We start from the raw sequence: 15,708 nt of genomic DNA, 5'->3' as shown, positions 1-15,708 counted from the left end.
TGTTCCCAGTTGTGTGTGTGTGCGTGTGCGTGTGCGTGTGCGTGTGTGTGTGTGTGTGTGTGTGTGTGTGTGTGTCGCTATCTAAGACTGCAGTAATGTTAACAGACCCTACATTATTCATACATAGTATGTGTTGTGTCTGTCTGACTCTGACCTCACTCGCCTCCTCTCACTTACTCAGATTCACTTTCTCTCTGATTAAATTGAGAAAACAAAATAAATATACATTATTTCATTTCTTCTTCTACAATACCCAGCTGACATTGGGACGGACATTAATTCCGTTTTTTTACTCCCTTTTATTTTTACATAATTTCCGGCATCTGCTCTTTTACTCTGTGGCTTTTCTTTCCAACAGTTACTCAACGTTTGTCTTGTTTCGGTTGTCGTGGCAGTTCTTTGTTCCAGGCAGGGAATCAGAGAGCTGAGGTGGATGAAGCCTTACTATTTTAATGTGACCTGTGTTACTCCTAACACTCTCTCATTCTGGAAACACACACTTGCACATGATATAATGGACACAAATTTGCCACCACTCTGATGTCATTAGTACTAAATAATGTAATAAATCCATCACTTTCTATGTATCTGTCTGTTAGGATCTGCCTTTCACTATTTAGTGTATTAACCAGGCCACATAATATGCTGCTAGATGATCCTGATAAACCAAGCGCTTCCATGTGTTCCTCCTCTGACTGCAGACAAGATTCCCTCCATCATTTAGGAGACATTGGAGTATTACATCATCGGAAAACATGACATGTTACCACCCTAAGCATTAATGTGTTGATTTGTTATACTGATGGTTATAGGCTAAGTGTTGGATTGTGTGTTGTCTGTTTAGCAGTCTTCGTGTGGTTTTGTGATATGACATTTCAAGCACTGCTGAGAGAATTCAGATAATTCAGTAATGGAAAAACTAGCGTAAATCTTCAGATACACTCACTTGCTATGTTTTAAATTAATAGCAGTATTCCACTTGGGATATATTTGGACTTGGGGAATCTGAGCTGTGTAGTCTTAGTTAGGACCATATCTCAGAGCACTGGGTATATTCCAGAGAGGCTAGAGTTTGTTGAGCTGGGGTTCTGGTGGTCTGGTAAGCAGCTGGTGCCAACCTCAAACTGCTCCCTATCCTCCACTGGCAGACAAATCCTTCAAATTACGGTTTGGCCACTTCGCCACTTAGATTAAGACATGTCCCCTTATGGCTCTGTGTGGACTTTTACTGAGTATCCTATGATAAGTAGTCTCCGCTGGAAAGCACTGAAGGAAGTAGAAAAGATGGCCTACTGCTCGGTGGCCCTCAAGTGTCAGTTGTAAAGGAACTAGGCCTATTGGCCTACCACCTAGAGCCCCTGGAGCAATGACTGTAGCTATGACTATGCAGTGTCTATAAACGTTTCTGCTTCCTGTTCAGCAGGAAGTGGCTAACTTTGTGTGCTTTTGTTGTTATTTATATTTCTGCCATACCTTGAAGCAAAGTTCCCACAAGGTAGGTCCACACTGGGCAGAACATGTGCTATAACTGTCTCAAGTTTCGACCTTGTTTCTCATCGCTTACACAGGTCACCCCAAAACACGATCACCTGTTCAAGCACACACTGGTTGAATCAACTTTGATTCCACTTCATTTAATTGAAATTACATTGATCCAACATGGAATAGACGTTGAATTGACATCTGTGCCCAGTGGGATGTTAGTGGCCTCAGCATCCCGTATTGAGTATTGTCCTATATGTTACAGTTTTCTTCCTGGGAAGGAGAGGAGGACCAAAATGCAGCGTGGTTATTTATAAACATCTTTATTGAAAGATGAAAACGTGAACACTATACAAAATAAGAAAACGTGGAAAAACTGAAACAGTCCTAACTGGTGCAAAACACAGAGACAGGAACAATAACCCACGAAATACCCAAAGAATATGACTGCCTAAATATGGTTCCCAATCAGAGACAACGATAAACACCTGCCTCTGATTGAGAACCACTCTAGGCAACCATAGACTTACCTAGAATACTACACCGAACACAAGACAAGACAAACCGATAATCACCCATGTCACACCCTGGCCTAACCAACATAATAAAGAAAACACAGAATACTAAGGCCAGGGCGTGACAGTACCCCCCCCCAAAGGTGTGGACTCCCGGCCGCACACCTAAACCCATAGGGGAGGGTCTGGGTGGGCGTCTGTCCACGGTGGCGGCTCAGGCGCGGGACGTGGACCCCACTCCAACACTGTCTTAGTCCGCTTACTTAGTCCCTTGAGTGGCGACCCTCGCCGCCGACCTTGGCCTAGTAACCTTAACAAAGGGCCCCACTGGACTGAGGGGCAGCTCCGGACTGAGGGGCAGCTCCGGACTGAGGGGCAGCTCCGGACTGAGGGGAAGCTCGGGACTGAGGGGAAGCTCCATGCTGACTGGCGGCTCTGGCTGCTCCATGCTGACTGGCGGCTCTGGCTGCTCCATGCTGACTCCTGGAGGCTCTGGCGGCTCCTGGGAGGCTCTGGCGGCTCATGACAGACGAGACTCTGGCGGCTCATGACAGACGGGAGACTCTGGCGGCTCATGACAGACGGGAGACTCTGGCGGCTCATGACAGACGGGAGACTCTGGCGGCTCATGACAGACGGGAGACTCTGTCGGCTCATGACAGACGGGAGACTCTGTCGGCTCATGACAGACGGGAGACTCTGTCGGCTCATGACAGACGGGAGACTCTGTCGGCTCATGACAGACGGGAGACTCTGTCGGCTCATGACAGACGGGAGACTCTGTCGGCTCATGACAGACGGGAGACTCTGTCGGCTCATGACAGACGGGAGCCTCTGTCGGCTCATGACAGACGGGAGACTCTGTCGGCTCATGACAGACGGGAGACTCTGTCGGCTCATGACAGACGGGAGACTCTGGCGGCTCATGATAGACGGGAGACTCTGGCGGCTCATGACAGACGAGCAGCTCAGGCGACGCTGGAGAGGAGGAAGGCTCTGACAGTGCTGGACAGGCGAGGTGCACTGCAGGCCTGGTACGTGGTGTCGGCACTGGTGGTACTGGGCCAAGGACACGCACAGGAAGCCTGATGCGGGGAGCTGCCACCGGAGGGCTGGTGTGTGGAGGTGGTACTGGATAGACCGGACCGTGTAGGTGCACTGGAGCTCTTGAGCACCTGCCAAACCTTACCTGGTTGAATGCTCCCGGTCTCCCTGCCAGTGCGGCGAGGTGGAATAGCCCGCACTGGGCTGTGTAGGCGAACCGGAGACACCATGCGTAAGGCTGTTGCCATGTACGCCGGCCCAAGGAGACGCACTGGAGACCAGATGTGTAGAGCCGGCTTCATGGCACCTGGCTCGATGCCCACTCTAGCCCAGCCGATACGAGGAGCTGGTATGTACCGCACCGGGCTATGCACCCGCACTGGGGACACCGTGCGCTCCACAGCATAACACGGTGCCTGCCTGGTTTCTCTAGCCCTCCGGTAAGCACAGGAAGTTGGCGCAGGTCTTCTACCTGGCTTCGCCACACTTCCTGTGTGCCCCCTCCAAGACATTTTTGGGGCTGACTCTCGGGCTTCCTTGCCAGCCGTGTTCCCTCGTATCGACGGCTCCTCTCTCCGGCTGCCTCTGCTCTCCTAGCTGCCTCCACCTGTTCCCATGGGAGGCGATCCTTTCCCGCCAGGATCTCCTCCCAAGTGTAGCAACCATTGCTGTCCAACACATCATCCCATGTCCATTCCTCCTTGCGCTGCTCCTGCTGCCTGTCACCATGCCGCTTGGTCCTGTTGTGGTGGGTGATTCTGTAACGGTTTTCTTCCTGGGAAGGAGAGAAGGACCAAAATGCAGCGTGGTTATTTATAAACGTCTTTAATGAAAGATGAAAACGTGAACACTATATAAAATCAGAAAACGTGGAAAAACCGAAACGGTCCTAACTGGTGCAAAACACAGAGACAGGAACAATCACCCACTAAATACCCAAAGAATATGGCTGCCTAAATATGGTTCTCAATCAGAGAAAACGATAAACACCTGCCTCTGATTGAGAACCACTCTAGGCAACCATGGACTTACCTAGAATACTACACTGAACACAAACCCATCAATCTACAAAACCCCTAGACAAGACAACACATAATCACCCATGTCACACCCTGGCCTAACCAACATAATAAAGAAAACACAGAATACTAAGGCCAGGGCGTGACACTATATCTGGACTCTGTCCAATACTGAGCACGGGCCTATATCTAGACTCTGTCCAATACTGAGCACTGTGCTATATCTGGACTCTGTTCAATACTGAGCATTGTCCTATATCTGGACTCTGTCCAATTCTGAGCATTGTCCTATATCTGGACTCTGTCCAATACTGAGCACTGGCCTATATCTAGACTCTGTCCAATACTGAGCACTGTGCTATATCTGGACTCTGTTCAATACTGAGCATTGTCCTATATCTGGACTCTGTCCAATTCTGAGCATTGTCCTATATCTGGACTCTGTCCAATACTGAGCACTGTCCTATATCTAGACTCTGTCCAATACTGAGCACTGTCCTATATCTAGACTCTGTCCAATACTGAGCACTGTCCTATATCTAGACTCTGTCCAATACTGAGCACTGTTCTCTGTCCTCTCAGGTGTGTCTATATATCTCTGTTTGTAGGGTTGCTTTTTACTTTTTAGCATAATAAGGTCTTTGGTGGTCTGTTTGCTGTGTCTTCATACCTGTTGTTTTTTCTGTGAGCTTAGGCTTATATCGCTCAATCTATTCATGTGTGTATTTGTCAAAACCTTCTGCTTGCTTTATCCTTAGCACCGTTGACACTAATCAACGTACTGCTTGGCTAATGTGGCTATGCAAGCAAAAGCATCAGACATTTAGTTCCGTCCCTTTTTCTTTATTCAAAACACTGACAAGACATTTATGTCGGTACGGTGCATTTATTTATTTCTGGAAGGTCTCGGACACACCAATAGCTTTTGCTGGCCCAGAATACTTAGCACCTCTGAATGTAATTTGCAAACTGAGTGCACGGCTATTCTACCACACGATGAATGAGCGGCAGACGAACGCTAGATTCGGTGCAATATGTGCGAGCCTTAAGACATTTCAGTCTCAGTTTAGCTTTGTGGTTTTAGATTTGTTTCAGAGATTAAAGTGTCTCTGCAGAAGAGGTGTGTGTGTTTGGTGTGTGTATCATACTGAGCTAGGTTATACACTGTTTACTGCCTAGTGCGTCAACAGGATGTGAGGCAGCTGAAGTTAGTTTGAGGTTTGTTGATCATTAGTGTTGCCAGGGTGTATCTATCCTTCCACACACCTGCCTCTCTTTTACACACATTCACCGCTCTGTTCACTCTGTATAGGTGTGGTAGTCAAGAAGTTGTGTCCCTCCTCCATTTGATTCTTATGCCAGCCCTATGTGTGTCTGTTTCTGTGTCTTGGGGGGGGGTTTATGGTATGGGCAGGCATAAGCTATGGACAACGAACACAAATGCATTTTATCGATGGCAATTTGAATGCACCAAAATACCGTTGCGAGATCCTGAGGGCAATTGTTAGGTACAGTATCTGTGACCAACAGATGTAAATCTTTATCCCAGTTATGTGAAATCCATAGGTTAGGGTCTAATTTATTTCAATATGAACTGTCAATCAGTAAAATCAATGAAATTGTTGCATTCATATTTTTGTTCAGTTAAATTGAAGGCAGTCAATTCAAGTGATTTGAATGTAAAATTCTGAAATGTAAACTCATTAAAAATAAATAATAGCTGGGAATTCAGTGTATTGAGAAGTCACTGAAAATAAATTATCTTTGTTTACTTCCTGAATTGACTGCCTTCAATTCGAATGGAACCTAACATTGATAGAAATATGGTATGGCTCAGGTCAGGCCTGGGTGACAGGGACAGGCCTGGTGTACTGTAGGGAGGAGACAGACAGGGACAGGCTTGGTGTACTGTAGGGAGGAGACACACAAATATAGGTCTGGTGTACTATAGGGAGGAGAGGGACAGGCCTGGTGTGCTGTAGGGAGGAGACAGACAGGGACAGGCCAGGTGTACTGTTGGGAGGAGAGGGACAGGCCTGGTGTGCTGTAGAGAGAAGGTAGACAGGGACAGGCCAGGTGTACTGTCGGGAGGAGAGGGACAGGCCTGGTGTACTGTAGGGAGGAGACAGACAGGGACAGGCCTGGGGTACTGTAGGGAGAAGGTAGACAGGGACAGGCCGGATGTACTGTAGGGAGGAGACAGACAGGGATAGGTCTGGTGTACTGTAGGGAGGAGAGGGACAGGCCGGGTGTACCGTAGGGAGGAGACAGACAGGGACAGGTCTGGTGTACTGTAGGGAGGAGACAGACAGGGACAGGTCTGGTGTAGTTAGGAGAGGGACAAGCCGGGTGTACCGTAGGGAGGAGACAGACAGGGACAGGTCTGGTGTAGTTAGGAGAGGGACAAGCCGGGTGTACCGTAGGGAGGAGACAGACAGGGACAGGTCTGGTGTAGTTAGGAGAGGGACAAGCCGGGTGTACTGTAGGGAGGAGACAGACAGGGATAGGTCTGGTGTACTGTAGGGAGGAGAGGGACAGGCCTGGTGTACCGTAGGGAGGAGACAGACAGGGACAGGTCTGGTGTACTGTAGGGAGGAGACAGACGGGGACAGGTGTGGTGTACTTTTGGGAAGTGAGGGACAGGGACAGGCCTGGTGTACTGTAGGGAGAAGGTAGACAGGGACAGGCTTGGTGAACTGTAGGGAGGAGACAGGCGGGGACAGGTCTGGGGTACTGTAGGGAGAAGGTAGACTGGGACAGGCCTGGTGTACTTTTGGGAGGAGACAGGTGGGATTAGGCCTGGTGTACTGTAGGGAAGAGACAGACGGGGACAGGTCTGGTGTACTGTAGGGAGGAGAGGGACAGGCCTGGTGTACCGTAGGGAGGAGACAGACAGGGACAGGTCTGGTGTACTGTAGGGAGGAGACAGACAGGGACAGGTCTGGTGTACTTTTGGGAAGTGAGGGACAGGGACAGGCCTGGTGTACTGTAGGGAGAAGGTAGACAGGGACAGGCTTGGTGAACTGTAGGGAGGAGACAGGTGGGGACAGGTCTGGGGTACTGTAGGGAGAAGGTAGACTGGGACAGGCCTGGTGTACTTTTGGGAGGAGACAGGCGGGATTAGGCCTGGTGTACTGTAGGGAAGAGACAGACGGGGACAGGTCTGGTGTACTGTAGGGAGGAGAGGGACAGGCCTGGTGTACCGTAGGGAGGAGACAGACAGGGACAGGTCTGGTGTACTGTAGGGAGAAGGTAGACAGGGACAGGCCTGGTGAACTGTAGGGAGGAGACCGGCGGGGACAGGCCTGGTGTACTGTCGGGAGGAGACCGGCGGGGTGTACTTTTGGGAGGAGAGGGACAGGCCTGGTGTAAGGTAGGGAGAAGGTAGACAGGGACAGGCCTGGTGAACTGTAGGGAGGAGACAGGCGGGGACAGGCCTGGTGTACTGTCGGGAGGAGACAGACAGGGACAGGCCTGGTGTAAGTTAGGGAGAAGGTAGACAGGGACAGGCCTGGTGAACTGTAGGGAGGAGACAGGCGGGGACAGGCCTGGTGTACTGTAGGGAGGAGAGGGACAGGCCTGGTGTACTGTAGGGAGGAGACAGGCAGGGACAGGCCTGGTGTACTGTAGGGAGGAGACAGGCAGGGACAGGCCTGGTGTACTGTAGGGAGGAGAGGGACAGGCCTGGTTTACCGTTGGAAGGAACTTACTTCGGGCAGCCATGACCTGCACTATGGTGAGGACTGTCTGAGGATCACATGACAGATGACATGACATAGAACTCTGTATGTAGTCTGTGGTGAATTCCATTCCTCTCATTCAAGGGTTATGTTGGGTATTTATGGCTCTTTAGGTTATTTCCTGTTTGTGTGTGTATCACTCAACATACACTGTGTGTTGCTAATGGCTTCTGCTACTGCTGCTCCCTCAACAGACCTGCATCTGGGATAGTGTGGGTGTGTGTGTATGCGTGCACACACGTGTGAGTCATGAAGGCACCAAGTTCATTAAGTGTGTATGTGTGATGTGTGTTTGTTTCTCCTCAGGCGCGGCAGCAGGCTCAGATGAGACACCAGATTGCAGCAGACAGTAAGACTGAATACTCCAACTACCTGACCAAGTTCAACCAGGAGCAGAATGAACATTACTACACACTCATCCCCAATATATTCCAGGTAATACTACACCCTCATCCCCAATATAATGTATTTAATTCTACACACTCATCCCCAATATATTATATTTATACTAAACACTAATCCCCAATATATTCCAGATAATACTACACCCTCTGTCACGGCCGACTAGAAGTGGTGGGTTGGAATCAGGCGCAGAGAGCAGGGTTCGGTAAATCGTAATTTATTCTCCGGCAAAAACGGTCACACCAACATACAGGACGCATAAAACAGACCAGCCCAAACACAGGACCAAACAGTCCGGAGAATACAAACATGAAACCACAACCAACAGAGTAACAAAAAACTATCCCGCACAAAACAAGGGCGGGTCAAACTACTACATATAGGAAGCTAATTAAACCAAAATACACACAGGTGAAACTAATAAGACAAAACCAACAGACAAACGAAAAAGGGATCGGTAGCGGCTAGTAGGACGGTGACGACGACCGCCGAGCACCGCCCGAACAGGCAGGGGAGCCAACTTCGGCGGAAGTCGTGACACCCTCATCCCCAATATATTCCAGATAATACTACACCCTCATCCCCAATATATTCCAGGTAATACTACACCCCCATCCCCAATATATTCCAGATAATACTACACCCACATCCCCAATGTATTCCAGGTAATACTACACCCTCATCCCCAATATATTCCAGGTAATACTACACCCCCATCCCCAATATATTCCAGATAATACTACACCCTCATCCCCAATGTATTCCAGGTAATACTACACCCTCATCCCCAATATATTCCAGGTAATACTACACCCCCATCCCCAATATATTCCAGATAATACTACACCCTCATCCCCAATATATTCCAGGTAATACTACACCCCCATCCCCAATATATTCCAGATAATACTACACCCTCATCCCCAATGTATTCCAGGTAATACTACACCCTCATCCCCAATATATTCCAGGTAATACTACACCCCCATCCCCAATATATTCCAGATAATACTACACCCACATCCCCAATGTATTCCAGGTAATACTACACCCTCATCCCCAATATATTCCAGGTAATACTACACCCCCATCTCCAATATATTCCAGGTAATACTACACCCCCATCCCCAATATATTCCAGATAATACTACACCCTCATCCCCAATATATTCCAGGTAATACTACACCCCCATCCCCAATATATTCCAGATAATACTACACCCACATCCCCAATGTATTCCAGGTAATACTACACCCTCATCCCCAATATATTCCAGGTAATACTACACCCCCATCCCCAAAATATTCCAGATAATACTACACCCTCATCCCCAATGTATTCCAGGTAATACTACACCCTCATCCCCAATATATTCCAGGTAATACTACACCCCCATCCCCAATATATTCCAGATAATACTACACCCTCATCCCCAATATATTCCAGGTAATACTACACCCCCATCCCCAATATATTCCAGATAATACTACACCCTCATCCCCAATGTATTCCAGGTAATACTACACCCTCATCCCCAATATATTCCAGGTAATACTACACCCTCATCCCCAATATATTCCAGATAATACTACACCCACATCCCCAATGTATTCCAGGTAATACTACACCCTCATCCCCAATATATTCCAGGTAATACTACACCCCCATCTCCAATATATTCCAGATAATACTACACCCACATCCCCATTATATTCCAGGCAATACTACACACTCATCCCCAATACATTTCAGTTAATACTACACACTAATCCCCAATATATTCCAGGTATTACTACACCCCCATCCCCAATATATTCCAGGTAATACTACACCCTCATCCTCAGTATATTCTATTTAATTCTACACACTCATCCCCAATATATTCCAGGTAATACTACACCCACATCCCCAATATATTACGAGTAATACTACACACTCATCCCCAATATATTCCAGGTAATACTACACCCCCATCCCCAATATATTCCAGGTAATACTACACCCACATCCCCAATATATTACGAGTAATACTACACACTCATCCCCAATATATTCCAGGCAATACCACACATTACTACATCCTCATCCACAATATATTCCAGATAACGTAAAGAAAATACACATTACTACAGACAGTGATGCCCTCATCTGTCTCAATGTCTTTAGATGACACTAAAGTTAATAATAAAAATATATTAATTTTGGTCCTCTTATTAACAATTAACAATTATGTAGATGAATAAAACAGAGGTTGATGATGATCATCGTAGAGTTCCTTCACAACGGACTGTGCCCACTCATGGTGAAGACTGGTGCATCTGCTGGCAACCCATTTGAGTTAGATGATAGTTTGATGATAGTGATGCCAGGTGATGACATGACGTTAACATTCTTGGCTTGCCGACTCTGATGTTAACCATGGCCTCTTTACAGCCGGTGATAGTAATGGAGTTTGCTTGCTGGCCAGTGGTGTCAGAGCCAGTTTGAAAAGCAACCTCCGAACTATGGCATCTTTGAACCAATTATAGACATCTTCATAGATTTACAGTACCTTACATACTTGGCAGCAGTATAGTGTGGTACGAACACAGAGCTACTGTCTTATAGTATGTAATAGGATGCTGGTGTTACAGCATTGTAATAAGGATCGTTGTGTGTTTGTGTGTATGTAGAAACTCCAGGAGATGGAGGAGAGGCGGATCGAGAGGGTGGGTGTGTCCATGAAGACATACGCAGAGGTGGACCGTGAGGTGCTGCCTATTGTAGGGAAATGTCTAGACGGAATGACCAAGGCTGCTGAGTCCATCGAGCCAAAGACTGTGAGTATGCATGCACAAGATTGTATGTACAGTCTTCTTCCAGGCTAGAACCATGTGGGTACTATGTGTTGTTGATGTTATTCCTCCCTCACCAGAGTCCAGGCTCTTGGCCGTACAAAATTCAGAGATACTGAGGTATTTGCCTCACCCATCCACCTCAAATGCTCATCTGTTAAGTCATAACAAGACCTGGGATTAAAACGGGTGAGAATGCTTTCTTTGGAGCCTTCTCATTCACTCAGCCGCCTGACTCAGCCAATCATCTCTGGGCTAATTTAAGCCCCATCCCTTGACACTCCCACAGTTAATGGTTTCAGAGAGAGAGCTGGGAAAACAGCAATGTAACAGGAGCAATAATGAGAGAATGAGTGCAGAGAAAGAGAGGCCTATGGGGGAGAGAGAGAAGGGGAGAGATAGGTACAGACAAGGATACTGCTGTACTTTGCTCCGTTCATCTTTCCCTCAATCCTGACATGTCTCCCAGCCGCTGAAAGACATCCCCACAGCATGATGCTACCACCACCATGCTTCACCGTAGGGATGGTACCAGGTTTCCTCCAGACGTAGTGTCTGGCTTTCAGGCCAAAGAGTTTAATCTTGCTTTCATCCGACCAGAGAATCTTGTTTCTAATGGTCTGAGTCCTTTAGTCACCTTTTGGTAAACTCCAAGCAGGCTGTCGTGCTTTTTACTGAGGAGTGGTTTGCGTCTGGCCACTCTACCATAAAAGCCTGATTGGTGGATTGCTGCAGAGATGGTTGTCCTTCTGGAAGGTTCTCCCATCTCTACAGAGGATGCAAAAATTTCTAAAAAACAGTTTTTGCTTTGTCATTATGGACTATTGTGTGTAGATTGATGAGGGTTTTTTTTAAAATCCATTTTAGAATAAGGTTGTAACGTAACAAAATGTGGAAGGGGTCTGAATACTTTCCGAATGCAATGTATTGGGACAGTGAAGCTACAACTTTTAATTTGGCTTTAAATTCCAGGATTTTGGATTTGAGATCAAATGTTTCATATGAGGTGACAGTACAGAATGTCACCTTTTATTTTAGGGTATTTTCATAAAAATCTGATTTACCATTTAGAAATCAAGCATTTGAAGGTCAAATTCACTTTTGTGTATTAAAGTAGTAGTAGTAGTAGTATTTGTTCCCATATTCCTAACACGCAATGACTACATCAAGCATGTAACTCTACAAACTTGTTGGATGCATTTGCAGGTTTTTTTTGGTTGTGTTTCAGATTGTTGTGCCCAATAGATATTAATGGTAAATAATGTATTGTGTCATTTTGGAGTCACCGAGAGGTGGGGCGAGTACTTGATTGAGCAGAGTAGCGTGATGCTGCCACTACCGTTGTTTGACCGATATGGTACCAGTCTGGACCCATACACTCTTTGAAAAAAAGGTGCTATCTAGAAACAAAAAGGCTGTCCCAATAGGAGAACCGTTTGAAGAACCCTTTTGGTTCCAGGTAGAACCGTTTCCGCAGAGTGTTCTACATGGAACCCAAAAGAGTTCTAACTGGAACCGAAAAGGGTTCTACCTAAAACCAAAAAGAGTTCTCCTATAGGGACAGCCACAGAACCCTTTTGGAACCCTTTTTTCTAAGAGTGGCTGGTCCTAACTCAACACAATACTACACAGATATAGCAAAATAATAATAATAATATGTTGCTGTACACTTCTATATGAATGTGGATGCTACCATGATTACAGCTAATCATGAATTAATTGTGAATAATGATGAGGTAAAAATGTACAGAGGCACAAAGATCATGCCCCTGAGACATGCTAACCTCTCACCATTACCAGTAACGGGAGGTTAGCATTTTTTGTTGGGTATATTTATGCATCTGTAACTTTCTCACTCATCATTATTCATGATTTATTCATGAATAAACTCAAATATGAGGTGACATTCTGTACTGTCGCCTCATATTAAACATTTGATCTAAAAAAAAATAGGCTGGAGTATAGTGCCAAATTAAAAGTTTTCGCTTGTGTGAGTGTTGCGTGAAGTATCACACTACATTGTGTAAGGAGGGAGCAGCTAGTCTGGATCTGGCCACTTCACTGTCTGCACACACAAGGTTAACTATGAGTTCCCCACTTCACCAGAAAACATAAATACACACACGTGAGTCATTTATATGTGACTCATTGAGTAAAAAAACATTGGATTTTTCAAGCATTCAATCCAGTATGCCAAGATGGCGGACGCTATTTTAGTGCTAGCTATAGAAAATCATCAGCCTAATATATTGAGATGTCTCATGTTGGCTGCATGCCTGGTTTGACAAAGCCTATCCCTGGGGTGTCACTAAGGGAAGGAGGGGAGATTACTAAATGAAGGCCTGTGCTGTTCCAGTAAAAAGAGTAGGAATAATAGATTCACATGGAATGGCTCCCTTCCATATCCTCTCTACACAGAACCCTATGGCTCGGTCTCTACCGCCAGCAGCAGTCAGGCTGATGACCTCTTACCTCTTCCCTCTGGCCTTATCAGTATAAAGATACCGATACAGACCCTGTAACTCTGTAGTGAACAATGAGCGGTGTCCTAATTGACACTTTATATTTCTGGACTTTTACATTTAACCAGCTTTTAGGAATTCTTGGAATAGAAATGGAGTTTTCTGGTCATATTCAAATGTTATTATGAAACTGTTGACATAAGAGATAGATCTGTTAGGTCTCTCTTATCTCTCCCCTTACTATCTCTCACTCTACCCCACCCCACCAGGACTCTAAGCAGGTAGTGGAGTCGTACAAGTCTGGGTTTGAGCCCCCAGGGGACGTAGAGTTTGAGGACTACGGGCCGGGACAGACCATGAAGAGGACTGTCTCTGAGACCAGCCTGTCCAACTCACGAGGAGAGGCCAAGGAACGTCCCGGCGGGGGCAAGAGCAAAGGCAAACTGTGGCCTTTCATTAAGAACAAGAACAAGGTAACATACACTCCCACATACTCAAAGGTACTCTGTATAGTGATACCTCATAGGGTCAAGTGTATTATTTGTGGAGTGGTTGTGACATCACTTCATTCTCCCTGTACAAGAATGTCCAATGTTTTTGGCCACACTGTTGGCTATAACAAGGCTTAAATACTGTAATTTCAGGGGACATTGTTGTAGGTTACACTGTCAAATGTGACTTTAATGCTCTATTTTGGTTATTGTTATAGTTCTGTTCAGTTCGTTTTAATTTATCATTGTAATTGCAATAATTCTGTCGTTACAGTACGTCAGTAGTATTGTCAGTGTGGTTGTTATTTGCCATCCTTTTCCTGGTTACTCACCAGTCATCATCGTCACCATCATTGTCGTTGAGCCACCAACTCTCAACTTAACCAAAACCCACTAATACATTGATAACTGAGTTCCACCACCCCATCCTCTCTCTCTGTCTCTCTCTCTCTCCCCCCTCTCTCTCTGGTGATAAACTAAAATGACAGATTAACTCACTCCTCTGCACTCTGATTGTCTGTCCTGTAGCCTAATAACAGTCTCACTCCCTGATCGTGCTCTTACAATGATGGTCTGTCTGGAATGGCCTTCTCACAGCCCCTTGCTTCTGTGTGACTCAGCTGTCTAACATGGGGCCATTTGGGATGAGGTTTTAAGGTTGAGGGGGCACCATGATAGAGCAGAGCACTAGGGTGTGTGTGAGCGGGGGTGTCCTTCCCTACCTCCGACTCCCTGAGGTTTAATCCCGAGAGAGGGAACCCCATGATGTGTGTGTTGTTTGTTTGGTGTTCCTCCTGTTCATAATGTGTCTGTGTTCAAACTCAAGACCATAAGGGACAGCTGATGAGAGTATTTGTCCTCACCTTTTGAGTGAGGCCATGCACGTACTGTACCCTGAGAGTGTGAGGAGAACAGAATGTCCTGGTAGGAGAGGAGACACACACTCACGTTCACACAGCATGGTGAAAACGTGAGACATTTATATCCGAGCATAGCAGAGATGGGAGACCCTAGTCGAAGTTGTATCCCTTTCTATAAACAGAACTCCTCTTTGAATATAAAAAATTATATTGCAAACCATTTACGTACATTTATTTACTCCTTTGGTTTTAAAAAGATGGGTATACTAAGCTCTTGTGTGCATGTTCACTCACTGAGTAATGTAAGCAATCTGTCAGTACAAATTGCAGATCTCTCCCTAGCTCCCAAATGGCTGGTAGCTCATTAATTGAGCATTAAAGGGTTTGGGCAGAGAGAGTTAGGTTTCTGTGATGATGACCTGAAATTCAGCTGCTGTCGCATCTCAGAGGATGTGGGGAATTTCTAGTCCAACCGCTCGCATGTGATGAGGTTTCCAGAAAATTGATATTACAAAATGGAAGCTTGCATGTGCTTCTCTGTGAAACTGTCTGCTTAAATGTGTTGCAGCAGCACCCTAGCTCTAACACTATTAACGCTTCTCACTCACTCTGGTTACGTTACAACCTTTGACCTTTGTTTTACTTTGTTTTTTTGACAAGATTATAGTACATTACTACATAACAGCTGGGTATGACACTGGGTTTGTTTGTGTTTGACATCTCTCTTGGTTGTCTCTATTTCCGTTGGGTTTTTCTCTTACCTGTTTTTAACATTATTTGGGCCCTTATTTATTTATCTCATTTTGTGTTCCTCCCTCCTTCCTTTTTTGTCCTCTCGTTTTGATTCTGCACCTTTTC

The 15,708-nt window shown here is 46.1% G+C and overlaps 1 protein-coding gene across 15 annotated transcripts in view; it reads left to right on the top strand.

Moving 5' to 3' along the window:
• LOC118387392 (formin-binding protein 1-like) overlaps window positions 1–15,708 on the top strand; it is a 99,656-nt gene that overhangs the window by 64,088 nt on the left and 19,860 nt on the right. For all 15 annotated transcript variants that reach the window (XM_052525459.1, XM_052525458.1, XM_035775710.2 and 12 more), the window contains exons 7-9: window positions 8,107–8,235; window positions 10,876–11,022; window positions 13,769–13,972. In XM_052525459.1, coding sequence (XP_052381419.1) covers window positions 8,107–8,235; window positions 10,876–11,022; window positions 13,769–13,972 — 480 coding nt within the window. The remainder of the gene's footprint in view (window positions 1–8,106; window positions 8,236–10,875; window positions 11,023–13,768; window positions 13,973–15,708) is intronic.

Source organism: Oncorhynchus keta, chromosome 9 (assembly GCF_023373465.1).
Source record: "Oncorhynchus keta strain PuntledgeMale-10-30-2019 chromosome 9, Oket_V2, whole genome shotgun sequence".
NCBI classification, from domain to species: Eukaryota; Metazoa; Chordata; class Actinopteri; order Salmoniformes; family Salmonidae; genus Oncorhynchus; species Oncorhynchus keta.
The sequence above is the reverse complement of the archived record's forward strand: the minus strand, read 5'-3'. Positions and strand labels throughout refer to the sequence as shown.